This window comes from Eptatretus burgeri, chromosome 9, assembly GCF_056783735.1.
Source record: "Eptatretus burgeri isolate ZD-2024b chromosome 9, Ebu_testis_v1, whole genome shotgun sequence".
Taxonomy (NCBI): domain Eukaryota; kingdom Metazoa; phylum Chordata; class Myxini; order Myxiniformes; family Myxinidae; genus Eptatretus; species Eptatretus burgeri.
The window spans coordinates 97498858-97524653 of NC_140969.1; the positions used below are offsets into that span (position 1 = coordinate 97498858).

General features: G+C 45.6%; 1 protein-coding gene across 12 annotated transcripts in view; it reads right to left on the minus strand.

Annotated features, from left to right (window-relative positions):
• Positions 1-25796, minus strand: part of SCAPER (S-phase cyclin A associated protein in the ER) — a 631592-nt gene that overhangs the window by 387666 nt on the left and 218130 nt on the right. For all 12 annotated transcript variants that reach the window (XM_085896259.1, XM_085896255.1, XM_085896256.1 and 9 more), the window contains 2 exons: positions 16278-16418; positions 11272-11427 (listed from right to left, as the gene is read on the minus strand). In XM_085896259.1, the coding sequence (XP_085752385.1) occupies positions 11272-11427; positions 16278-16418 (297 nt within the window). The remainder of the gene's footprint in view (positions 1-11271; positions 11428-16277; positions 16419-25796) is intronic.

The following is a 25796-nucleotide window of genomic DNA, read 5'->3' on the forward strand; positions in this document are numbered from 1 at the left end:
CGAGGAGGAGACGCTCGTCGCGGGACCCGAGACAGGGTGATATCCTCCCCCCCCCGAGCATCAACAACCCCCTCCTGTTTCCCCCCGCGCTGAGATAGTGCGACAAGGGGGGCCCCCTTCTCCCACCCCCTACCAGACACTGTCCGCGAGGCCCGCGGAGTTGAGGCGCCGCCGCTCTGCGTCTCATCATCAGACGGGTAGGCTCGACACGGTCTCGGCCCCAGGTCCGCCTACCCCCCTCATCCTGGAGGGTGGTTCTCTTTTCTTTTGCTTTGGGAATATGTGTTGTCGGCGCCGTCTGTGAAGTAAAATTGTATAAGTGTTGCCGTGTGCTCGGTAGTCGGATAGCTCTGCATTGTGTTTCTCTTTTATATTTGCTTTTTGTGTAATATTGTGTTTCTTCTCCTTTTACATGTGCTTTTGGTGTAATTGTATATGTGTGCTTCCCGTTCATCGCGAAATAAATGTGAGTTATGTTGAACTGTTTTCCCGCTTCGCTTCGTCTTTTCTTTCATTGAATCTCCATCTTGCTTCACGTAAAGGGTTGGTCGTGGGCTAAAACGCCCGATAATTAATCGAACCGTCGAGGCCGACGAATAACACTGCTCGGTTATCCCGATAGTACGGAACGGGTCGCTTAAAGTGGCCCGTGTCCGAAGTCGACCTGCGGCGAGGTGCGATCGCCCGGTCTACCCTCCGTGTGGGTACTTAGGTAGGTCGAATTTGGCGAGCAACCCTATCCCACGCGGGGGCCGATTGGCACGATCGTGGTGAGACCGAAAGGTCCACCCGTGACTGGTTCCCGGCGTTAGTCCGAGAGGGTCACGACTGGATTGTCCGTCCGGTGGGCGACGTGCCGCGATTCGAGTTACGTGGCCGTTCGCACGCCGGCGGGCGCGAATCCGCAACACTGGTGTCAGGTCGTGCGATATAAACTCATCGCCCTCCTCGCGGCACTGGTATCGGAGAACGGGAAAACGGGCTCTCCTGTCTCCAATTAAATTCACGGGAATCGGTCCAGGGGTGAGAGGAGCGACCCCGATTCCCTCCAAATTACGAGCGAGCTAAATTAACCCTTTAAGAGAAGCAAGATGGCGTCTCAAGGCGAGCGGGAGCCGGGGGTATTAGAAATGGATGTAGAATGTGTAGAATCCATGGCTCAGGATGAAATCCCCGTGCAGGAAATGTTGATTGTACAGGAAAACGAACTCGCCCAACTGAACCCAGAGCCCGAAATAGGTGCGGCAGCGGCCGCGGTGTATGACACCTCCCCTCCCCCTCTCCACCAAAACCCCCGACCCTTGCCGAAACGGCTCACCCAAGCGCACCCGACATGGCCCAGCTATGCGCCATGCTGGCGGCAATGACAAACGAAGTGAAAAACGAAATAAAAGGAATGAACGAAAAGATGGATGCGAATGCACAAAAGATGGATACAAATACAAATGAAATGAAAAACGAAATAAAAGGAATGAACGAAAAGATGGATGCGAATACACAGCAAATGAACAAGCAAATGAGGGAAGAAATGAAAGAGCTGCGGGGTGAGACGCAGAACATGGGAATGAGCCTAAAAGGAAGCTTGGAAGAACTAAAAAACGAAATGAAAAAGGAAGTCGACACGATACGAGCGGAGGTGACCGGGTTAAAAGAGAAAGTAAAAGGAGTGGGAGTCGCAATGGAAGAAAGTAAACAAGAGAGGGTAAACGAAATAAAGACGGTGGTGGGAAAAATAGACAAAGTAGGAAAAGGATTGGGAGAAGTAAAACAGGGACAAGACCAAATAAAGGAGGAAATAGGGAGGAACACGACGGCGATAGAGGAATTAAAAAGAGAACAAGGGAAAATAAAGGAGGGATTGGGAGCCGTGAAGGAGGACTGTGAGAAAAGACATCGGGAAATGACAGACAAAGTTGAAAACCTGCGAAAGGAGGTAAAAGCGGAGACACAGAAAGGATTAAAGAAGGTGGCGGAGGAATGTAGAAAGAGACATGAGGAGGTAATTAATGAAATGGAGCGGAAGGCCGGAGAAAAGACAGAGGAACTGGGGGAGCAGATAGGAAAAAACCGGGGCGAGACAGAAGAGCAGTTTAGGACAACGAGGGAGGAAATATCCAAGACAAATAAGATGGTGACACAGGTACAAGGGGAGGTGGAGCAAATAAGAGAAAAAGTCGGGGAACTGTCGTTAGGAACGATAGGGGAGGAAATAAATGGGGTTATAAAGGGGAAAATGGAGGAAATGGAGAAGAGACTGACGGATAGGGTGGAGGCCTGGTGTGAGAAGCAGGGTGGCCTCCTTCGGGAACAGGAGGAGAGGATATACTCCCTCGAGGCGGATCGTGCCCAGGTGGGGCCGGTGTCACAAGGCGGAGGAGGAGGCTTGCCCGATGCGGGGGTGAGCATGCCAAGCTTGGGGAGGGTAGAGGCCGCGGGGTCTTTTGGCCTAATGGGGGTACCCAGAATGACTGTTCCGGGGGGTGTGCAGAGTGCGAGTCCAATGGCTTGGGAGAGTAAGCGGGACGACGCGGGGCACGGACAGACGCGGACAAGGGTGGTGGAGCCCCCGGGCAAATGGCTCGGACCCTGCGGGAGTGAGGCACCGTTGGGACTGGGGAGGTACACTCCTCCCGGAGTCCCTGGGGAACGGGAGGAGACCTCAAAAGGACCAAGGGTGCCGCTACCCCCGTACGATGGCAAGACGGACTTGAGGGCATACATGGCCCAGTTCCAGTGTGTTGCCAGAGGAAATGGCTGGAACGAGGTGCAGGGTGTGGCACAACTCACAGCGGCCCTGCGTGGCGTGGCTTTGGAAGTCCTGACCACGGTACCCAGTGAGGGGGCGACCCTGGAGGATCTCCATTCGGCCCTAAAAAACCGATTTGGCATGGACCAGCAGAGCGAGCTTGTTAAAGCTCAGCTCAACGGGCGCAAACGACGTCCCCAGGAATCACTGGGAGAATTGGCACATGACATTCGCCGCTTGGTGGGGATCACGCACACCAACATGCCACCGGAGTACCGGGAGGAGATTGCCCTGGACCATTTCCTTCGAGCAATAGGGGGCACCGATGTCGGAGCATTGCTCACCGTATGGCGCCCGGACAACCTCCAGAAGGCGGCTGATACTGCTGCCTGCTGGGAGGCAGCCAGAACGCCATTGGGAGGGGCTGGGCGCCACGCGGTGGCAGTCCGACAGGTGGACCCCGTGAACGACAGTGCGCTGGGAGCCGGGGCAACCCTGGGCGACCAAGCGCGAATGGAAAGGATGGTGCAGGGCATGTTCGACCGCCGGTTCGGGAGACCTGGGGAGAGGCGGTCGGGCCCGGGAAGGGCGGGAGATGGGCCATCGGGGGGTACCCCAATTCGGAATGGAGGGGGGTATAATTCGGCGTACTGGAGGCAAACACCTTACCAGAAGAGGTGTTATAATTGTGGCGCAGGGGACCACCTGCAGCGGAGGTGCAACGCCCCGCGCATGGAAATGCCCCCGCGAAGAGAAGAGCCACGGCCCCCTAGACCACCAACTCCGCCCCGGGTCAATAGGGATAGCCAAGCCCAACCATCACCCCCCCACCAGTCCCCGGGAAACTAAGAAGTGCCGAACATGTAGGGCCGTGTTCGGCAGACTCAGACGGAGAAGAGCCCTCAGAACTGCGACAGGTCATCAGTTGTGGCCAAATTGGCAAAGGTAGCTTAACAATTCGGTGCAAGATTGCCGGCGTAGGGGTAGACGCCGTTGTGGACACAGGAGCAAGTTCCACGATCATCAGCCCTGTGGTCCTTGATTCGAGTGTAGACGGTTGGGATGAGATCCACCGTCTGCAAAACCATAGTTTGCAGCTAGCTACCGGGGCAACGGCCCCTATCATAGGACGTGGTTTCGTGTCGTTTAAATTGGGCACCGTGAAAACCAAGATAGAGGTTTGGGTGGCAGAGGTGTACGACCCATGTCTAATAGGGTTGGATGTGCTGACGGCCGGTGGTTGTAAGATCGACTTGGGCCAGGGGGTCATGCAGTTGGGTGGTGAGGAGTTGCCGTTAGGGCGCGTGAGCACGGATGAGAGGGTGGAGCTGGAGGCTCCTGACTCCGTGGTCATTCCCCCGGGTGCCGAGGCGGTGGTCCCGGCCCGGTGGCGAGCACCCCCAACGTGGCAGGGCCCCTGCGGCCTGGCGGAACTACCGGCAGGGCCGTCAACCCCGGGCTTAGTCGTGGGCCGCACCCTGGTAAGTACCGACGGGCCAATAGCACCCGTGCGGGTGATAAATGTTAGCACGGAACCACGCACTATCAGGAAGGGCACGAAGGTGGCAGATTGCACCCCAGTAAAAGAGGTCGCAGAGCTGAGGGACGATAACGTCGAGCCAGACCGGCCCCAGAGGGAGTCTCCAGACTCGATTAGGAATTGGCCCGGTCCCATTTGTGAGATGGTAAATCGGAGTAGTGTAGATTTGGAGGATGCCCAGTGGGAGGCCTTATACAAGCTGGTCGACCGACACATCGGGATCTTCTCCTTGTCACCCGAGGATATTGGACGTACGGGCCTGGTGCAACATCAGATCCACACCAATGGGGCCCGGCCTGTCCGTCAGCCTGCTCGAAGGCTCCCATGGAGCAAAAGAGAGGAGGCTGATGAACAGGTTGAAAAGATGCTCAATGCAGGTGTCATCAAGCCCTCGGGAAGTCCTTGGACTTGTTGTGCTGGTTGTGCTGGTTAAAAAAAAAAAAAAACCAGTTGTGCTGGTTAAAAAGAAGGATGGGACCACGCGTTTCTGTGTGGACTATCGCCAGCTGAACAACATGACACTCAAAGACTCCTATCCCCTGCCTAGAATTGACGATACCCTCGACGCCGTTGCAGGCTCTAAATGGTTCTCAACTTTGGACCTCAAGAGTGGGTATTGGCAGGTGGAGATGGATAAGACGGGGAAGGAGAAAACGGCATTTTCCACAGGGAAGGGACTGTATCAGTTCACTGTGATGCCGTTCGGTTTGTGTAACGCCCCCGCCACCTTTGAGAGACTGATGGAGCGTGTACTAGGCGGCATGCCGTGGCAGTCATGCCTGGTGTATCTGGATGACGTCCTGGTACACGCTAAAACATTCACCCAGGAGATAGCCAATTTGGACCAGGTGTTTGGGCATCTCAGGCAGGCAGGGCTGAAATTGAGCCCAGAGAAATGCACTTTGTTCGCAACAGAGGTGGCCTATCTCGGACACGTGATAGGCCGCGAGGGGGTGAAGACCGACCCAGGAAAAATTACAGCGGTAGAGGAGTGGCCCGTACCTACAACTGTCAAACAGGTACGGGGCTTTTTGGGACTTTGCTCCTACTACCGGCGCTTCGTGGCAAACTTTGTGGAGATAGCTCCCTCCCGTACAGGTAAGGATGAAAGTGTCCAACTGCAGACAGCAAGGCCAATAATTCTTTGCGAGTGACGCAATAATTTCGCTCGGGCTTTGACAGAACCCTACTATAATAGGCAATCACTCGTTCGACACCTTGTTGGACTTGAGACAGGACCGCCCCCAATCCTCCCTGGCTAGCATCCGTGTCAAGGATGAACTGGCCAGTCTCGGCCGGATACGCCAAAACTGGGGCTTCTATCAGATGTTGTTTTAGGTGATTGAATGCTTTGGTGCAGTTTTCTGACCACACAAATTTAGCTCCCTTCTCTGTCAATTGGTGCAATGGTCTTGCAATACTTGCAAAATTTTCCACAAATTTCCTGTAGTAAGAACAGAGGCCCAAAAATCCTCTGACGTCTCTTGCATTTCTGGGGGTGGGCCACTCTTTTACTGCCACTGCCTTCATTGGGTCTGTGGCCACACCGCTCTCATTCACCACGTGACCCAGATAAACGACCTCTTTCCTAAAAATTTCGCATTTCCCAGGGTTCAGTTTTAACCCGGCCCCCTTCAATCGCCTGAAAACCTCCACCAAATTTTTGGCAGCCTGCTGAAATGTGGGAGCGTGGACAAGAACGTCGTCTAAATAGATCAGGCATGTTTGCCATGGCAGCCCAATCAAAACGCGTTCCATCAGACGTTCAAATGTGGCGGGGGCATTGCACAATCCAAAAGGCATGACGACAAACTGCCAGAGGCCCTTCCCTGTGGTAAATGCTGTTTTCTCTCTCCCTTGTTGGTCCATTTCCACCTGCCAGTAGCCACTCTTCAAATCCAATGTAGTGAACCATTTTGAGCCGGAAATGGCATCGAGTGTATCATCAATACGTGGCAGGGGTTACGAGTCTTTGAGCGTCACTTGATTGAGTTGGCGATAATCCACACAGAACCGAATGGTCCCGTCCTTCTTTCTCACCAACACAATGGGAGACACCCAAGGACTTACCGAGGGCTCAATAATTCCAGCCTCCTTCATCTTTTCCACCTGTTTTTCAGCCTCATCCCTCTTTGCAAGAGGTAGACGTCGTGCAGGCTGTCGAACAGGTCGAGCCTCGCCAGTGTCAATTTGGTGCCTGACTTGACTCGTGCGTCCAAAATCCTCGGGAGAGAGAGAATACATCCACATTAGCACCAACCAAATTGTGCAATGACCTTACCTGGTCCACTGTTAACCCCTGTTCTGCTCGGTTTACCATGTCCCTAACTCCCTCTGGCCAATTTGTTTTTCCAAAATTTTGCCCCGACTCCGGCTGACCTGGCGAGTCTGTGGTTCCGTCCCCTCTGGTGATCTCCACTACACTGCTACACTTTGCTATAACAGCTCCGCCCCTCACTGTGTGAGGGCTGTCAGACAGGTTGAGCAACCGAACCACTACCATGGGCTGATGTGTATCCACGAGTGTACGACCCACCATCAATCCTGCAGTTTCCCCCGAGCTCCACGGCTCTACCATCCCGAGCTGGCCCACGTGATTGGTCTTGCCGATATCCGGGCCAACACCACGGTCTCAGACCTGGGAGCCACGGTCACGGTGCGCGACATCTCCAGTCGCGCCCCCTGCGCCTCCTCGACTTCCCCCAGTCCCTCCAACCGTAGCTTTTCAGTCTCTAGCCACATGTGACCCTGCCCCAGGTCTAGTTGGCAGTCATGTTCCACAAGGAAACTCAACCCCAGAAGGCCCGCACAACCTCCTCCAAGGCTCCGTCGCGAGTTTGTAGCTGCTCCTCAACCAACCCGGACACTCTACTTACAAAAGACGGCTCTCCCAGGCCTTTATCCAAGACTTCATCTTGGCTCATAATTTTATCTTGTTCGTCAAAACGAGCCTCCAATTCTTTTACCTCCTCCGCCAAATTCATCCCTTGCTTCCTCAGCTCTCCCCACTCGTCTACTTGCAGCTGCATACGAGCATCCACACAGGCACGATGACGTTCCAGGCTTTCATCCACTTTATCAACCCGAATGTTCGTTGCATCAATTTTATCTACCAATTTTTTCCGTATATTTTCCCCCTCCAATGTAATTTCTACCTTTGTTTCCTCCAATCTATCCTCGAATTTACTTTGTATTTCCCCCAATTGAACATCCACACACTCCTGCATCTCAGGTTTCATTTTCTCCATCTTTTCCCCCAATTCATCCCTCATTAAATCAATCCGTGCACCCAACTGTTCCCCCATTACCCCCAATTGATCTGTCATTTCTGCCATTTGTGCCGTCATGTCTGCCCTCTGTGTCACGAATTGATTTTCCATTTGTGCCGTCATGTCTGCCCTCTGTGTCACGAATTGATTTGCCATTTGTACCGTCATGTCCGCTATTAAACGTTCCAACAGTGTCTGGATCGTCATCGCACCGGTTTCCGGCGCTGCCGGCTCCATTACGGGCAATGAAGCACGGTCCGCGCTCGGAATGGGGGAGGTTTCGATCCCACCCCCGTCTCTCCCTTCTTCCCCCGACTCGCTGCCAGACACGTGGCCTTCCTCCTCAAACATCTGCACATCCGCCATGGTGCAGAAGTCCCGTTTGCCGCCAATTAAAATTAATTTGAAAAATCCCGCCAAAATTTCCCCGCGCTTTTCTGTAGTAATTTTATATTCCAATTCGTGGCGAGATTTTAATCCTGGTATATAATTTAGAGGGGTTCGAACATCCAACACCCTGACACCAATGTGACGTCCACGGGACTTGAACAGTCCCGCTAACGTAGAATGAGCCGAAACGATGGAGGCGGTTTATTTATTTATAACCCAAAGATGGCGGTTCTAATCGATCTACCGCAAACGGGACGAGGAAGGTGGCACGAGTCGCTTTTCACTGAGTTGATAACGTTTATTTCTCTAACCAGAAATAACAAGACTCGGCAAGAAGAGGGATCCAGGGCGATTCGACGGGATGGTGGTGTGGGTTCGGGCGTGGGGAAAACACAGACAATTCCAATGAATATACAAATCTCAAACACTCTAAGGCACCAGGTACACACACACACACACACACACACACACACACACACACACACACACACACACACACACACACACACACACACACACACACACACACACACACACACACACACACACACACACACACACACACAACGTAGCTGGTCCTGGTGGTCAGGCTGGCCCGTGGTGCGGACGCAACAGTCCCTGGATTGGCGCCGGACGAGCTGGCGGTGCGCTCGTCAGGGGCAGGAGACACCGTCGACTGTCGACCTCCTGGTGTCGGCCCAAGTCCGCTCACAGCCGCCAGGGAACCAGTTCTGGCGCCAAGTTGCAAGCAGGAGAGGGAGGCAGGTTCGCCCACCGTTCGACCCCGTACTCAGAGCCAGCAGAACCCCAGAGCCAACCGAGCTGAGGCACGAAGCACAGCAGGGCCTCGAGACACGATGAAAACCAGGATCGAATCAGCCCAACAACAAAAAGCACGCTCCCAGCACAACAGCCTCCACCAGAACGGTTTTTCTGTCCCGATCTTCTTCCTCTTCCCCTTTTCCCCGAACAGAGCCTTTTTATCCTCCAGTCCTCGTCACTTCCAATCGAGCCGTTTATTGGCCCTCCGCCGTCGCCTTCCGCCAATCGTGATCACGGGGCGAAGCCATCCGCAGCACTGTCCTGTGACGTCACGGCAAGCCTCCAGGGAATACTAAAAGGGGTTTACGCAGACACCCTTACCCTAACCCGTGTCCCTATCTAATTACGTGACAATTATCATTTCCCCCTTAAAGAAATGGACATTTACGAGACAACTTATCATCACTGAATTGCTACTTATTACATCGAGATCCTGGTACACTCGAACAGCATGGCATACCTAATTAAACATCCTAATTACCCTTTGAATGCATACCCCCCCTCAGACGTAACAATATATACATATATATATATATATATATATATATATATATATATATATATATATATATATATATATATATATATATATATATATATATATATATATATATATATATATATATATATATATATATATATATATATATATATATATATACATATATATATATATATATACACACATATATATATATATATACACACACATATATATATATATATATATATATATATATATATATATATACACACACATACACATACATATATATATATATATATATATATATATATATATATATATATATATATATATATATATATATATATATATATATACATATACATATACATTTTGATGCTGCGTACCATATTCTGTGACAGATCGCCAGTGCTGTTGAAGAAGTTTCTTGGCAAGGGTTATACGAGGTGATTTGCCATTGCCTTCCGAGAAGAAGTTAGGGCAGGTACCTGAAATTTGTTCAGGTTGCTGGCGATAGCTCGCCTCCTCTTCACAGAGAACACTGTGGGGTCTTTCACATCCACTAACTAATGCTGGCAGAAGGGACAGCCAGTTCAATGTCCATCGTAGGAATGGCACATGCATTGATGAATCACCCTGCCTGTGAAACACCTGGATGATAGTTTATATCGAGGTCAAGATTGGAACCTAGTTCGACAACTTAGAGGCTTGTGTGTGTATCTTCTCTCTGCCATCCTGCCAGATATTGGGTGGTCGCTAGACTACCCTTAGTCTCAGGTTTTCCGTCTGTCTGTATGTCTGTCTGTTTGTTTGTATGTAATGGACAGCTCTGGAGGCCAGAGGAGTCAACCGATTTTGATGAAACTTGACTGGTAGGTTCATACCAGGATGTAGTTGTATGCTTTTGAGCACCTGTTATGGACGCCACCGTTGCCTAGCAACGGGACTTTGAAATTTTTTGAAAAAAATCCGAAAAATATTTTTATGTATATTTTTTTCGAAAATCAAAAATCGGCTTCTGCGCATTGATGCGCACTATAATCAAACTCTGTCAAAAACTGTATGACTAGTATGCAATTATATAGCGACTACCCATGTTGCCTACCGGCTTGTTTACTTTAGAGTGTTTGTTTGTTCCTTCTAACTTTCAAACCCCTGAGCCAATTTCCCCCAAATTTGCCGGTACCACATTACTTTTGCACACGAAAGGATGTTTTTCAATTCTTAATCAAATTGATTAAAAACATGAAATAATGACGCTTTGGCCAATTGAGCCTCACATGTCGGTCCCCACGCCCCCCCCTCCTCCTTTGGGGAGAGGGGCAGAACTTGGCTTGCACCTTTGCGTTTCCTAGTTCGAAGGTCAATACTCTGTCGGAAATGTAACCAATTGATTTAAACATTTATTATTCTGCAAGCAAAGTGCTAAGATACAAGGGACCACAGTCTCCATGGGACTATACAGAGTGTAAGGTCGTTCAGGATCGTGTGAGCACTTGTTAAACAAGGCAATGGGGCCATTTGGCCCGTTATTGCCATATTGCACTCCAGAGTCAATGTTTGCTTCAACTGTAAATAACAATCTTCTTGATGTTTTACTGAAGTCTAAATGACCCAATCTTGATCAGGTGACCAAACTTGTCTGATATTATATGACAAAGTCGTTTGGGATAAAATAAATATGAAGTGTTCAAGAATCAAACTTTGATGAATAAAGCTTGGTGTACACAATCTGCGAACAAACGTGAGGCATGGATAAGTCATCGGTCATGGATTGTATTGTCCAAAAAGACAATTTCCATTTCTAATACGGACATTATAATAATAGGCCGAACTACACTTGGCATGTTAGTGTTTGCCTCATTCCATTTAATATTTTTGTACAGTACTTCAAACTTTACTTTTTACTCAAAGTATTACAAACACCTTGGTTTCTCCCTTTTTAAGTATTGAATGCAAAATGTTGTTCCAGACTTTTGGAAAGACAGATCGCCGGTTAAGTGTCACGGCTTGTTACCTGCACGGCCTCATCACGGGCCTGCTTCTCCCCTTGGCGCCGCTGCCGTTCGTCCTGAAGCTCATCAAGCCGAACCTCGTACTCACGGAGCTTACAAAGCGCATCGTGTCGCCGGTTCTGTGCTTCCAGTGTGTTGATGAAAGCTATCTCATTCACCTGCACACGCCAAGAAAGAGTGACCACATTCCAAATAAAGTTCGCTCGGAACGCTGGTTTTGCTAAACTTCACGTTACTACCCATATTTCACACAATTACACAGGAAAACAAACAATGCACCAGACCAATGCATTATTACGCCTAATTAACAATGACTACTGCCCACAGCTATCCATACAAGCCACACTACCAATATTACTACATCGAAACACGAGCAAACATAACCTTCGCAACAAAGTTTGCGAAGGTAATAATTGTTGGTTTTTCGAACAGAACAAAATAACAAACAATTGCTGCAAAGACAATCTTCTTCCGTCAATGAATTAGGCAGTGAAAAATATATATATTTTTTTAAATTCCCAAACAAAGACAAGTTTTTTCTGATATGCACTTTGCTGACCTAATAGGATTTTTAATCTATCCTCCTGACTGGCAACACATCATCATACAAGCAATGTCAGAATGGGGCAAAACAATGATGCTTTCTGTCTCCAAAAATACTGCCCATGCAGGACTACAATTATCTACTATCTCAGACAGTAAATGCCTTGAGCCTGGGATTGACCCATAATGCCCTGGTGAAGTTTTCTAATACGAGGCTCAAGTGGACATAACAAAAGCATCATCTGCAGAAGTCAGTCCACATCGTGCCCACACATAGTCAGCCATGCTCGATTCACCTGCGTTGTGCAAAAAGCTGGTTGGAATGGAACGGTTTCTATATTTATTTATTTTTTCTTCTTTCTTCTTTCTTTGCACGAATGAGGCTCATGGAAGAGCAAGGTAGAAGTGACAGTGGGACAAACATCAAGTGAATGAATCAACAGAAAAATAGGATATGGGGGAGGGGAGAAAAAACTGAAACTAGCAAGCGAGGTGGATGGATTAGGAAAGGTTAATGGGGGCAATAAAGATCATGGGTCAGAATTGGGGATGGCAAAAGATGGCGGAATACTGCTTGCTCGAAACCCTGGAGCGAAAAGTGAGACAGAACAGCCTCTGGAAGGTGGCTCTGTAGATGGAAGAAGTGAGGAATTAAAGAGTTGAGGTATGCAGACAGACTGGATTTTGGAAGTTTAACCCGGAGCAGGATACTGGAAGAACACCTGCATCCCCGCCCCTCTTATCTTCTGCTCCCCTTGTTGTACTTTCTGCGTGTTGGCTCTCATATGAGCCTCGACATTGTATACAAAATAAAATAAAATCCTGGTATAGATCGGGAGAGTCAGAGGACAGAGAGAGAGAGAGTCAGAGGACACACAGACACAGACACAGACACAGACACAGACACAGACACAGACACAGAGAGAGAGAGAGAGAGAGAGAGAGAGAGAGAGAGAGAGAGAGAGAAAGAGAGAAAGAGAGAAAGAGAGAGAGACAGAGACAGAGAGAGAGAGAGAGAGAGAGAGAGAGAGAGAGAGAGAGAGAGAGAGAGAGAGAGAGAGAGAGAGAGAGAGACCACAGACCTGCCTGTGATGTGAGAGAAAGACTCTGAGCTTCGGCCTAACCACGAGTGGTCGAGTAAACAAACATGATGGTGTCATGTATGGCTGTCTTTAGCAAGAAGTGCAGATCTGTTATCTTGTGCTTTATATGGTTTTACATGCATGTCATATTGGCAGAGTTTACAAGTTTTCTCTCAGGATGTACTTGCATGTTCAATGAAGACAAAGTTAAAGTTGCCCTTTTATGTACAATGTAACTTGCCTCGTGATCAGTGATTGTATCGACATCTAAGATGAAGAGTGTCCCACAAGTCAAAATATGATTTTTGCAACAAGCTAGTGACAGTGATGAAAACACCACACGATGTGAAGATCCTGGTTCAAAAATAAGACCATCACAAAACGGTTTAGTTTTACTCCTTGAGGCTTCGTAATCCTGCCAGCAATCCAGAGGAGGACAGACAATAGGAGCACATGGATCTGATACTTGGCAACGTGCTTGGATAACAATTTTTTGCAACAGCTCAAGCAAGTAAGGAATCGAAGATTAGACCTGTAAACCAATAATAAGAATGTAAAAAAAATAAATAAAATCCAAAACAGGATGTACACAAAATAAGGATCATGCACAGACAAGTTCAAAAAGAAAAGTGGAATAAATTATCCACACTTGCTTATTAGAAAACAGTGAAAGGTTGTTAACAGTTCGTGAACACATTTGTCCCATTTCAACATCACTGTCAAAAGAACTCCGTTCCGCAGCACTGAATGCCTGGTGTTTGGACAGAGACAAATTGCCTGAACGAGGCACCAGAGAGAGCTGAAGCCACGAGTTCAAAAGGCAGTTGAAATGTGAGCTCGTCACCGCGTTCCTCACGAGACGCCGAGGGATTTCCCCGTCTGTCACCGATTTACCAATGGTAACTGGCATCGGCTCGATGGCGTTACTCATAGTCACTGGATTCAAGGTTTACAAGTTTGTTCTGCCGGCAAAGTACGTGATAAATTCTCAAATTTGATAAATCCTGCAGAACAGCAAAACAATTTTGCAAAAAACAACAACAACCTATCTCTTCCCAATGAATCTGTAGCTCATGTGGTTAAATTCCTCAAACTCTGTTTAACGACCCAGCAAAAAAAAAAAAAAAATGCTCTTTGAAACTCATCAATCAAGGTCACAAATAAGGGTCTATCTCCATAGATCAGTGTATTTATGCCAAGACTGTTGATAAGGCTAACCAATTGTCCTAGTTGCATGTTCGAAAGCCAATCGACGAGGCGACTTTAAACACGCGACTTTAAAACCTTGGAGACTGCCACTCAAGTCCTGGATAAGTGAGATTCAACTGGCAGTGACATAATGTTATAAAAAATGGTTTTAGACAAAAATAAAGAGATGAACAAAATTAATCGATTGTTGTTCCAAGGAAGTGGTGGAAGACGATGCTGAAGCACACCTCCCTGACCCGCTTACGTCCTCGCCTCCCAACTAGTGAAGATGCACATGCCCTCGGTCAAAAGGCACTCGGATTTTCCCAAAGAATTCCCTAAGCTGTGCCGACGCCGTGGCATCATGGCTGGACACGCCCACTGGTCAAGCACACAGCAACCTGACCTACGGGTTGCTAAACCGTTGGAGCATGTGCGGGTGGCCTTTGCAGGCGAGGTTCGTAAGGCGAGACGGGTGGCCTTTGTGTGGAGTGCCAGAACAGCGAGGCACTGAGCTCCCAAGCATTTGGAACCAAAGCTCAAAATTCAGGTGGAACAACAGAATAAAAAGGAACAACTTCCTATATAAATATGGAAAACCTCTTTCAATATGGAAAACAATAAATGTTGACAGTCAGCCAATAAGAACAATTTGGTTTTGGTTTTTAACAAGACAGAACAATCATGGAACTAAATGCAGGGACTGATGCGGGAGGTATCGCTCTACTTTTAGATTGATGAATGTAAAAGAAAGGTAGCAGTGGACAAATCAACACAGTATATAGGACTCAAACCTGGGATAACGGCATCACAAACCAAAAACTCAAAACAAAACAGGAAAAACGTCGATCCAAATTTAAAGGTCAACAAATCCCGTTCTGGTCACTAAAGCAGATCTACAAGCCCGACGACAGTGGCCTGGTAAACTCAATCCCATGACTTACCAGACCTATGACAGACGGTGCAAGGGGGACCTACATACAATGGCGTCATGGAGCCATGCAATTGAATGGAAGGAAGTACAGGGGCAGAGATGGCTATTGGACAAGTTGCTCAGGTAGAGATAAGGGGTTCAAGGGGCTCAGTATGGTTCACATGACCTGTTCACCTCCATCCTGACCTCATCCGATGGCACACCCGCAGCAACAGCATGGAACATGGAGTGCTTTCTTCTTCACCGTTTTCTCTCCAATCCCACCTCCTCAACCTTTACCCTTGCTCTTGCTCTTTACATCACATTCCTTTCCCTTTTATTCTTATTTCTCTTCCTCATGACTCTTACCTTCCACACTCAAACCCTGCTAAGATATTCATGTACCTCTCTCCTGCTCGCTTGATTCCTCCCTCTCTTTTCTGACAATAATCTGAGTGAAGGTCAAGCAGGAATTCTTATCAATTTACAAAGGAACATAAATAAGTAATTATAAATAACAAAGGAAAGCAATTTTTTTTAAACGGCCTCCCCATCAATCATTCACGGTGTCAAATGAGCTATTGCCTCTTGGAGAATTATTATCTCCCGAAATATGCATTCCAAGTCCTCCCACAGTGTCCATGAGAACAAGACAAAGTGGAAGGAGGTGGTGGTTAAAATACTGTGGGTTTTCCAGAACTCCAGGTGCACAAGGGTAGCTGGTAGGAAATGAAGGACCTCTTCAACCCGCATTTATGTCTGAGCCGGCCCTAAGTGCCATGTCCAGATCAGCGACGCCGGCATTGCTTACTGTCCGCATGGAGTAGGGTAAAGCAGCAAGCAAAACGAGATTGGGCGGCAAGGTCAAAGAGCAAAGTGTACAATTTTGCTGGGAGGGGAGACTAAAAACGTGAGGTCAGGGGTTATAGAAGAAGAATGACGATGGCAATAGCTTGGGAACAAGCAGCAATTGCAAAGGCAATAATTGAGACTTATGAATGCGACAAAAGCAGTTCAAGAATCGAGGAGAGAAAGCTGAAAACGGTAAAAAAAAAAGAAGTGTAAGGAACAGGAAGGAAAGGAGAAAAATAAATCTGAATACAACACAGGTGCCAAAGGTTCGAGCGAAGGAAATGTAAGTTTAAAAAAAAAAGGGTTTTGTGTAGATTTTAGACTGGTGATAATGGATGCAAGACCAAAGCTGATGATTAAAACAAATCTCGTCGTAAAGCATATGCGAGAGATCCCACAGGCACCATGAGCAACCACACTATGCCCACACCTTTGCATCCTCCTCCTGTGCTTTCTTGACGATGGCCTGGATCTGCAACTCACGCTTGTACTCGGCACGCAGCTGCTTCTCCTCAATCATGCGCCGCTTCTGCTCAAGCAGCTCCTCTTTCCACTTGTTCACCTCCTTCACCTTCTCATCATCATATCAGGAGAAACACATGCCAACATAACCCAAAAGCTTTACAATGTCATCCCTAACAGACAAGTCTTTTCTGCAATCAAGGCGACGAGTCAAGACCTGTGTATTTTTAAAAGCCCAAAATATCAGCAAGTTGCATCATCTAGCAAACCAAAATCTTAACAAGTCACTTCAAGCCAATCTGAGTGATAATGATGAGAATGTCAGTCAATAAACAATGTCTAAAACATGCAATTAAATACATGTAATGTATTGCCTGGCCACGTTATTACGACTTGTATCTAATAATTGAATCGCGACCATTTATTTCAATCTGGAAGGTCCACAGGGGATACAGCAGTGCGTATCGTAAATTTTGGAAAACAAATCATATAATTAATCACGAAGGATATAGAGCGCATTAAATCTATGCAATAAGTGGTATTTGGTCTTTCACGATTCACTCTAGGATACTATATTACTGTAGGTGGTAATCAAAAGACATGGCAAGATGATTTAACACTAGCAGGGGTACCAGGCATTGCCCGGTGCTGTTCTAATCCTGCTGGCATTTCCAAGAAGTTAATTTAGTTTTTCAAATACTTTTTGTGGGGGTTTAAAAGACTTCCCTACACCCACTAAGGAATCAGGTCAGGGATCATTTAATATTACGTTTCATATAACTAGAAAAGCTTAGGCATGAATGAGCGATTAAAATATATATATATATTTTTTTTTTTACAAAATTTCCCAAAAAAATAGATTTTGCCTACAACACTCGACAGCACTCACGAATGAACCTCTGAATGTTTGATGAAGATCCGTTTGTGCATTTCTGAAAAAAATGGTGACAGACAAACATCTCTCTTACAGTATAGATTCAATGTCTGGAGGTCTAAACGTCAACCACACAAGTGAACTTGTTATACATGAAATTACAGCACAATAAAGATTGCCATATATTAAGTTATCATTAAGTCTGTCACCAGGTCACTAAAGAGTTTTCGTTGAAGGAGGTTACACATCAGGAATACCGACAAAAAACGTGCACAAATCAAAATTCACTTGTTACAAAAGTATTCAGCCACTGGGATCAGCACTTGGTGGAAGAACCTTTTGCAGCAATGACTGCTGTGAGATTTTTTGGGAAGGTCGATACCAGCTTTGCAGCGTGAGATGGTGAAATCTTTCCCCATTCTTCATGTGAAAATTTCTCTAGTTCTGACAAGTTTAATGGGGATTGTTGATGGACTGCGATCTTGAGGGCTCAGCATAAATGTTCAATTGGGTTCAAGTCAGGACTTTGACTGGACCACTCAAGAACATATATTTTCTTCTTATTCAGCCACTCCAGTGTGGCTTTAGCTTCATGCTTCGTATTTTGCACCATCCATTGTCCTTTCTATCCTGACAAGCTTGCCAGTCCCTACTGATGAAAAGCATCTCCATAACATGATGCTGCCACCACCATGCTTGACAGTATGGATGGTGTTGACTGAGTGATGTGCAGTGTTAGGCTTGGACCAGACGTAACACTGAATTAAAACCAAAAAGTTCAATTTTCTATTTTCGCTTTGAATTTACACTCAACTGACCACAATACTTTTCTTCACATGCCTGCAATATCATCAAGATACTTTTTCGCAAACTCCATACGAGCTTTTAGATGAGTCTTTTTCAGTAATGGCTTCTTTCTTGCCACCTGTCCATGGAGGCCGGCTTTGTGAAGGGAAGGGATATTGTTGATTGATGAACACTGACCCCTATCTCGGACATAGTGCCTTGCAGATCTTTCAAAGTCATTGTTGGCTTTTCTAATGACATCCTGCCTCAGTTTCCTGCTTGCCCGGCTGCTGAGTTTGTATGGACAACCTGATCTGAGTAGAGTCTGGGTGGTTTGATAAGTCTTCCAATTCTTTCGGTGGATTTTACCATACTGAAAAGGATAATGAGTAACTGAAATTTTCTTACAACCCTCTCCTGAACAGTGCTTCTCCACCACTTTATGTCTGACTTCTTTGGAAAGCTCCTTCATGTTTTCCTTGTTAGTTGACCAAGTAAGTTGCACCTTATAACTCCTTAGATAAGTGGAAGAGCTTGATTTTGGAGTCAAACTACTGATTACATACAGGTGAAATGTATTACACTTTTTTTTTTTACCTTTCAAACAAATAATTTGCTCCTGAAGTGATTTAGGGTTAATTAGGCAATGGGTTTGAATACTTGTGCAACTGAGAATCATCTGATTTTCTCTTGTTAATCCAACTTATTCACATTTTATCTGCATTTTGTTTAAGCATTATCACTTTGGAGTAGTTTGTGAAGACTCTATGCTTTAAGTTTGATTTGAAAGCATCATGACATAAGCTCAGGTGGCATACAAATGTGAAAAATTTGGAGAGGGATGAATACTTTTGCAGGCTACTGTACATGAAACAAAAAACAGGGGAAATGAGTATACCTAGACTAATGTGTGTGTGTGTGTGTGTGTGTGTGTGTGTGTGTGTGTGTGTGTGTGTGTGTGTGTGTGTGTGTGTCCTCCATAACTATGAAACTTAATGGCCTGAAACTTTGCTTGCATACTCCAAGGTGGTAAATGAATGATAATTGGGTGCTTGGGTTAATTTAAACACCACTTTTGCAGATAATTAACGGCCATATTTAATTGTATCATTTATCACGGTGTTATCCTTGGTCAGCCCCTGAGTCAGCCCACTGTCAACTTGCTGGGGGTCCTAATTCACCATTTTGTTTGGCCTGTTCAACAATGCCTTGACTTGGAACAGGCCGCAATAGTTTCTTAACAATAAAATGCTCTTTTTTTTCCACTTTCATCACTCATATCATCCAATGTCTGATCACCATACTATACCTACGAATCACTGGATACATCGCAATGCTTATAAATGCCCAGTGACACCAGTGTTCATCAGTTTACTTCATTTCTGCACATGCAATAAACTCAAGAATCCTTTAACTTGAGCTCAGTTTCAAAATTTAAACTGCAGAATTGAAATCAGCAGCAGTTCCAACTGCTAAAAACTGTTCATTTGTCCAATTCAGACATCATTTGCATTCCAGGCATCTCTGGGTGATGTTTGTTCTTACAGATCGCTAATCGCTTGCCAAGCCAGCGTGGTCATATTAAACACCGACCGGAGCCGTTCAGAGTGTCAAACAATGTGCAATTGGATAAATGAACACTTTCTAGCAGGCGGAACTGCTGACAAGGTCAATTCCACCATTTAAATTTTGAAAATCGGTTCAGGTTAAGAGATCCTTAAGCTCATCTCATGTCAGCTGCAATGCTTATAAACATCCAGAGTTGTATTCACATATTATTTGATACGTCGGACATATCTGGACGGTGGTTGTCTCCAGAAGGTGTTTATAGTATGAGTGGCAGAAAAAGTATTTCAGACATTATTTTATTTCCATCTTCACTGTTATTATATGCAAAATGATTTTGATGAGACAGTATAAATAGTCTTTAGTGCTCCACTGCACGTCTATCTTCCTTTCCCCTCACCTGACGATTACCTCCTCCCAACCCCCTTCCCACATCCTCTCAAACCCCTTCCCAACTATAAAAATAAAATTCTGGACGTTTATAAGGAGTACAGCTGAAATGCGATATGCTCAAGAATCTTAACTTGAACCGAATTTCAAAATCTAAAACTCTGAAATTGAACTTAGCAGCAGTTCCAACTGCTAAAAAAAATAACATTCATTTGTCCAATTCACACATCGTTTGATACTCAGGACCTCTCCAGGCGTCACCGGACAGTGTTTAGTATGACTATTTCATTGGAGTGCTTGCTTGAGTGCTTAATAGTGGTGAGTGGATCAATTCCAAAGTACTCAATTCCAACCATGTAATCAGAAGGAATCAAGAATTTTAACCAGAATTGACATTGACTCCGAGTAATTCCTACTTCATTTAAAAAAAGCGTTTTTTTTTTTTTTCAGGGAAAATGTTTTCGTCGCTGTTGGGCATGCTCTGGTTACACACGGCCTAGTAATGTATTAAATGAAAAGGAAAACACCCCATGGGGTGTCCCGTTTGCAATATAGCAGCAAAAGCAAGTCACTTACAAACTAAACACAGCCCAAGAGCATGTTCCTTTGAAAAGAATAGCAAGGTATTTAAAGTTGGCCGGCAAAGCGCGCTGATTGTTTTGCTAAAGGCCCGGTCACACCTTGACGTTTTAGCCAGCGATGGCAACGTATTAAAATGTATGTAAAACGCTGGCTTACGTTGAACTTTTGATGTTTTTTTTTAAAGATTCGGACGTATTCATAGCGACTTGGTCTTATGTATAACGCATTGGTAACGGACACAGAACGTTTCGTTGTGTTATAGATAACTTATACCAACGAATGCTGAACCTGTTGTCGGCCTACACAACCGATGCCCAACGATAGTCTAACTTAGGCATAGCGCGTTGCACGCATCGCCGACGATGTCGTGACGTAGCCTATTAAAAGGCTGACGCACAACGATTCGAATCATAACTGCCGTAGACATGGAAGTGTCAACATCGCGGTCACACCTTGGCGATCTTGCCAGCGTATGCCGACCTAAGAAAAATGTGTCTAAAACGTTGGGGCACGTCAAATACGGTATGAGTAAGTTTGGTATACGTGAGTACAACGCTAAAGCACGCTATCATACGTCGTAGTAAGTAGAGTACGTCAAGAAATTTTAAACATGTTCAAAATTTTACGACGTACTCGGAGTATGACACACGTTCCGCATGCGATGGGGATAAGTTTTACACACGATATGTGGACCTTAGACACGTCCACAAAGGCTACTTATAAGCTACTCATAAGTCGAAACACGTCGCGGTAATGTCTTTTTTACGCGAAACTTATTTCTAACTTATGTTTGACGTGCTTTGAACCAATTCTTTACGTAGTCCCAACACACATCGACGTATGTAGACGTATTCTAATGACGTCTTCCGGTCGACAAAAAAAATAAATGAACGTGTTTCTAGCTTACAATTACCATATAAAGACGTGTTCCCAGCGGTTTTGGGAATTGGTATATAAAAATGGTGTTCATAAAAGGGGAACCCAACAGGGTTTTCGAGTCCTTTTTGAGTCGATGTCCATGTCAGCAGTAACAGTATCAGTATCAGTATTAGTATTAGTAGTAGTTTGTTCATGTTGGCAGTAGTAAGTGAGTGTGAGGGGGAGGGTGTGGGTTATGATGGATCGTCCTTGCGTCCGCGTGTCCACGGGTAAGAGACATCTTTTCACCATTGTTCGAAGTTCTTCGCGGCTAATTTTTTATGGGGCTTTTTCAACAATGAGCTATAGCTTGTTTTTACGATTTAGGTCTATCATAACGGGTTGGACAAATGCACAATGAACTAATAATGTGCATAGAGCGCTTCGATAACTTATAGATACGGTATACCAACGAATAATTATCGTGAAGCCGGCGTTCACAAACTATGCCCAACGATAGCCTAACTTATCCATATCGTGCGGCAGTTTATCTTTGCCGGTGACGTGGGGTTTGCTATTCATAGGCTGCCACTCAACGATTTAAATGGCTGCATCTCCACTATTGAAAGTAGACGCTTGCGCTCAACAATTGGATTTTTATTTACACTCAACGACTTTTAAACGGTACCACTCAGCTATTTTCATTGTTTACAATGAACTATTTAAATTGCTGTCACTCGCCTTTGTTTTATGATGCTGGGGTTTTGAAATTTGAAGCGTTTCTTCTGAACGTGTTAAAACACTCAAACTCGACTATTTTAAATAGACGCTGCCGATGGACAATTGGAATCATAGCCAAGCTAGACATCGAAGTGTGAACATCCTCGTCATGCCGAAGAAAAGTTTGAAGAATGCTGCAAATAAGTGTCCTGGCCGTGGCCATGGATGCTGACGCAAGGACGATCCATTATACCGACGTCTTTCAGCCTATGAGTAACTTAAAAGTAACGTCTGTCAATGTGTGGCAACGATCGCGTAACGTGCCAACAACACGTTAATCATAGGTTAGAAATAAGTTTCGGGTACGCTAAACATTACCTCGGCGTGTCTCAACTTATGATTAACTTACAAGTAGCATGTGTTGACGTCTGTCAACAATCGCAGACCGTGCATACAACTTGTGGCCAGCGTAGCGGAACGTGTGAGTCATACACCGGCATACGTCGTGAAATTTCAAGCATGCAAAAATTTGAGGACAACCAAAAAGTACAACGTTTAAAGCTAGCGTACAACGACGTATGGCAGTGTTTTTCAGCGTGCTCTCAATGTTATCAAAACTTACCCATAACGTATTCAACGTGTGCCAGTGTTTTATAAAAAAAATTCAAAAATCGGCATACGTTGGCTAAAACGTCAAGGTGTGACCGGGCCTTAACGGACGGGTCGGCATTACATCGACTGATAAAAGGTTTGACAACATGTCGTTCAAAAGGTCCAGAGGTATAGTTTGGAACTATTTTGGGAAGGTTAAAGACATTCCAAAAGTTGCATGCTCACTTTCTTCAATAGACCTTGCTCATTACTGCAATACATCCAATATGCAAAAACATTTGAAAAACCAAACACCAGTGAGACCACCTATTAGTGATGGTCGAGTGCGCATTCAAATAAACCAAATTCTAGAACAGCAAAAAGTTCGCTTTTGCAATCGAGGATTGAAAGCACTTTCATCCTGGTTCGCTGCCTTCCCTTCCCCTCATGCTGCATTCCCCACCCCTACCTCTTTCCCGTCCCCCTCCTCACTCCCTCCCTCCCCCATCCACCTCCACCTCCCTCCTCTCTCTAGGTATTCCCATCAGCGAAGCAATGGGTGGTATTTGCTTGTAATAAATAAGCAAACACCCCTTACCTTTCTTACTCGATATATGTGCCATCGAAACAAACCAAGCAATCTGTACATTCATCAATTATTCTAATCTTAGGGTGCAATAAATCACATGACAAGATATATACCAGTGCTTACAGAAAGACACACACCCCCTTTCAAAATGTTAACGTTTTATTGCCTTATAGCCTGGAATTAAATTGGATTAAATCGGACTTTTTCCACCTTTACTTAAACATCGTTACCTACAACTTTCAGAAAATTGATTAAAAATGCAAAACTAGAATATCTTGGTTGGATGAGTGTCCATCCACACCCCCCACCCCCCACCCCTCTTTATAATAGCAATTGTAAATTAGCTTAGGTGTAACCAATCACATTCAAAATCACACACCAAGTTGATTGGTCTCCACGTGTGTTAAATTGTAGTGATTCTGATAATTTCAGAATAAAATCAGCTGTTCCTGTAGGGTTCCTCCACTGGGTAGTGCATTTCACAGCAAAGACTCAAGCATAAGCCCCAAGGAGCTTTCGAAAGACTTCGGGATACAGTTGTGGAAAGCAGAGATCAGGGGATGGGTATGAAATTATTTCAAAGGCCTTGAATATTCATGGCAGCACAGTCAAAACCAACATTAAGAAGTGGAAGGTGTATGGCACCACCAAGACCCTGCCGAGATCAGGCCATCCCTCCAAACTGGATGACCAAATAAGGAGGAGACTGATCAAAGAGGCCACCAAGAGGCCAATGGCAACTTTGAAAGAGCTACATGCCTTTATTGCAAGGACTGGTCACCATGTGCATGTGACAACAATATCCCAAGCACTCCACAAGTCTTGCCGGTACGGTAGGGTGGCAAGAAGGAAGCAATTACTCAGAAAAGCCCACCTTGAGTCCCGTTTGAAGTATGCAAAAAAATCACTCCGGAGATTCTGAAGCCATGTGGCAAAAAGTTTTGTGGTCCGATGAAACCAAGATGGAACTTTTTGGCCTAAATGCAAAACGTTACGTTTGGGGCAAACCCAACACAACACATCACATCACCCAAAGAACACCATCCCTACTCTGAGGCATGGTGTTGGCATAACGTTATGGGCAGCATCATGTTATGGGGATGTTTCTCATTAGCAGGGACTGTGGCACGTCAGGATAGAAGGGAAAATGGATGGAGCAAAACACAAAAATCCGAGAGGAAAACCTGCTACCCTCTGCAAGAAAGCTCAAATTGGGATGGAAGTTCACCTTTCAGCATGACATCGACCTAAAGCACACAGCCAAAACTACACTGGAGTGGCTAACGAACAAAAAGATAAATGTCCTTGAGTGGCCCAGTTCGAGCCTCGATCTAAATCCAACCGAAAATCTGTGGCATGACTTTAAGATCACTGTCCAGCAACACTTCCCACACAACTTGACTGAGCTTAAACAGCTTTGTACAGAATAATGGGCAAATATTACCCAAGCAAGGTGTGCAAAGTTGGTAGAGACCTATCCCAACAGACTAACAGCTGTAATTGCTGTCAAAGGTGTTTCCAAAAAGTATTAACTCAGTGAGGTGGACACATCCAACCAAGATATTATAGTTTTGTATTAATTAATTAATTTTCTGAAATTTGTGAGAATTTGTTTTTCACTTGGATGTTCTGTGTTACGCTGGTAAATATAATGCACTGGTCTGGTTGGCGTGACTTAGTAAGTTGACAGGTGAATCCCCTTGCAAGCAAACTCTGTGCCAACGGAGGAAGTGAAACTCAGCTTGGACCATCAGCAAAACAAAACCCAGAATTCTCTCCTTGGTACTCAACCTTCTGGCTTCAATAGCAGGCTCCTTCTTCCGTTAACACTTTTAAGCTCGAGTCAATGGCAAAAGGCATGTGGGTAAATGATTTTCCACGTGGCTCCTGTGGTGATTTTAACTGCTGTTTCGATAGCACCTTGCACCTCGAGGTTTTGAGTGCACTTTAAAAGAAACATTTAAACAGAAACAGAGGAAAAGAACATTATAACATAGCCAAAGGTTTGTTGGGGTAAGAAACAAACAAGGATGGCAAGGACACAGACGAACATCTGTCTACACATTATAACGACACATCTAACATCATAATCAATTATGTTGTGCTTATTTTAAACAAATAATGGTTGGGGTGGTGGGCTAAAGATCCTGGGATCCTGAGTTCGGATCCCCCTCGGCTGCTGAATTAATACCAGGTGGGGTTGACTCTGCCTGTCATCCTTCCGAGGTCGGCAAAATGAGTGCCAGCATGCTGGTATACTGTGTTGGAGTGGCGACCCGTCCAGTATTGTACCAAATAGCCAAGAAGACTGCTTAGGCAGCACCAACGCTCTACAAAGAGTATGGTACCAATGGATGAAGGAATAACTTTGACCTAATTCACAAAAAACCACTTTTGATCACAATTGAATAATTTTCCTCAGATTTTAATGATGTTGAATTTTCTGGATAGATTTTAGATGGGAACCATTTTCTTGATTTACACTCCATCACCAAATGATGAAGGTCAAGGTGATATGGTGGTCCAAAAAA